Source organism: Colossoma macropomum, unplaced genomic scaffold (genome assembly GCF_904425465.1).
Source record: "Colossoma macropomum unplaced genomic scaffold, Colossoma_macropomum, whole genome shotgun sequence".
Lineage (NCBI taxonomy): Eukaryota > Metazoa > Chordata > Actinopteri > Characiformes > Serrasalmidae > Colossoma > Colossoma macropomum.
Genome location: NW_023494786.1, coordinates 525,363 through 527,671, shown reverse-complemented (window position 1 = coordinate 527,671; position 2,309 = coordinate 525,363). Strand labels below are relative to the sequence as shown.

Below are 2,309 nucleotides of genomic sequence, written 5' to 3'. Positions count from 1 at the left end.
GAAATTCTCTTCAAGCCAGTCTTCTTCCTCTTGGTGTTTGAATGATCATCAGGAGAAATTTACATCACAGCAGTTCAGACCTTATTTTTTTGTAGGGTTGTGTTCTTATTAGCTTGAAAATGAAGGAAAAAAATGCCTCACATCACACAAGTGTAAAACATGCTGCTACCACAGCACTACACAGCACCCCCCACCCCCCCGGGTCTTTCAGTACACATACCTAGTTTTGATTAACCTCCACAAGACCATAAACACCCCAAAGCCCCAAGACGCTTTAGAATCAATAAAAATAAACCACTGTTTGATGCAGCTGTATGAGCTCATTTATTGATAAAGATAAATTGTGCTGATTGCTTTAATGCAGAGCAGTAAGAGTAGAAAGAGGAAGAAGAAGTACAAGTGTAGAAGAAAACATGTGTTTGATGAGTGCATGTATGAACAAAGCTCAAGTTTCAGGCGTCCAGCAGTCGTCCACTAAAATCTAGGCTAAATAACACGATCTCTGAGGCAGACATTCAGCTTTTACTTTTCCATCTTCAACACAACTGTTGCACACAGTATTATCACAGCGATAAAGTGGAACGTTTTCATTATTTACAGATTGAAAGGCTTTTTCAAATTGGTTTCTCTCCTCTTTACCATAAAGTTCCCTGAAAACCAAAGCTTTAGGACCTTGGTGCTCTCCAAATTCTTTGAGAGCAGTGAAAATATTGAACTTTTTATTTGCAGGGTTTAAGCAAGTGCCGAGGCAGGGGCTGTAGTAGGTGTAGAAGATCACACAACCTTTTCTGTTTTGTTTCAGGAGCATCTGCATGGGGGTCTCATCTGGTTTCTTTTGTTTCAGCAGAAGATACTCAGAGTGGTACAGAGTTTTGCCATCTTTTTTTTTTGTTGCACCAATCAAGGACGTCCCTACATAAACCCTGTCATCGTTATTCATAGCCTGTATTGCATCAGTTGGATCATCATTCTTGAGAAAATCTTTATCAAGTTTAGAGTCCTCATTCACACAGTAATGAACTGGAACATTGATGGCCAGTGCAAACTGATGTCCATGTTGTGGATTGTACCTAAAGATATATTCAAACACAACAGTATTCTGCATTACAACTGACACAAATACTCTTGATATTATGATGAATAAAAGCTTTATGAGCTTTGTAAATTACATGCAACATATACTTTATGTTTAATGAGCAGAACAACAGAGATGGTTTATTATCATTGAAGCTGTGATTCAGTCACAGTAGATCAACACATCCATGATTTTATCCATCATAACATATTGAAAACAGTGTTTTACAAAGTCATACCAAGCAAGCCAAGATAGTAAATTCACCAGTTTATAGTAAAGACTTTATTGTTCTTGGTCTGCAATTTGTGATAAGTAAACAGAGATAGAACACTTTTCAGCCAATCAGACTGTGAGGACTATGAGGATGGACCTACATGCTTCAAAACAGATTCCTAACTGGTTCTTGTCTTGGCTGAATGGATATAGTAAAACCTTTTTGCATAGATGTTTCTGACTATGTGGAGGTTCTTTAAACTTTAAAAGTGTTCTTCACACTCCAGAACCTTTTACAAAAATGGCCCTTTTAAAGAACCGTCCATTTAAATCGTCTTTAGGAAAGCAGAAGTACTTGATCTGTGGCATCAATCCAAAGAACTTTGGTGCCTTGTACGAAAACTCTTACCTAATCAAACGTCAACATTCAATATGCAGTCTTGTAATGCTGATGTTTCACATTGATCCTTCATCAACAATAAGCAGGTATTAGTAAAATTAGGCTAACCTGCTCTGTTCCTACCTGGTGTGAAGGTCATTGATGATGCAAGCCAGAGTATTAGGGTTCACTTCCGGAACTTCATTTCCTCTCAGACGGTCCAGAACTTCAGCACCTCTCAGACAGAGAGAGAGAAGACAGAGCAGGACCACTCTCAGAGCTCCACTGAGAACCTGCGCACACACACACACACACACACACACACACACACAAACACCACACACACACACACACATTATACACACACACACACACAACACACACCACACACCACCACACACCACACACACAGACACCACACTACACACACACATTATTACAGTATTAATAGTGTGGGGGCTGTACCTGTACCTCATTCGCTAATGAACTCAGCTCATTATAGTATATATTATTAGTATTATTAGTATTAATAGCGCGGAGGCTGTACCTGTACCTCATTCACTAATGAACTCAGCTCATTATAGTATATATTATTAGTATTATTAGTATTAATAGCGCGGAGGCTGTACCTGTACCTCATTC

General features: G+C 38.9%; 1 protein-coding gene across 1 annotated transcript; it reads right to left on the bottom strand.

The window, feature by feature from the left end:
* Positions 1–445: 445 nt before the first annotated feature.
* Positions 446–1,960, bottom strand: LOC118797924 (the record flags this gene model as incomplete). The annotated part of the gene is given in 2 exon segments (XM_036557228.1): positions 446–1,070; positions 1,812–1,960. Coding segments are annotated over 2 exon segments (738 nt in total), but the record flags the coding sequence as incomplete, so codon positions are not given.
* Positions 1,961–2,309: the final 349 nt, after the last annotated feature.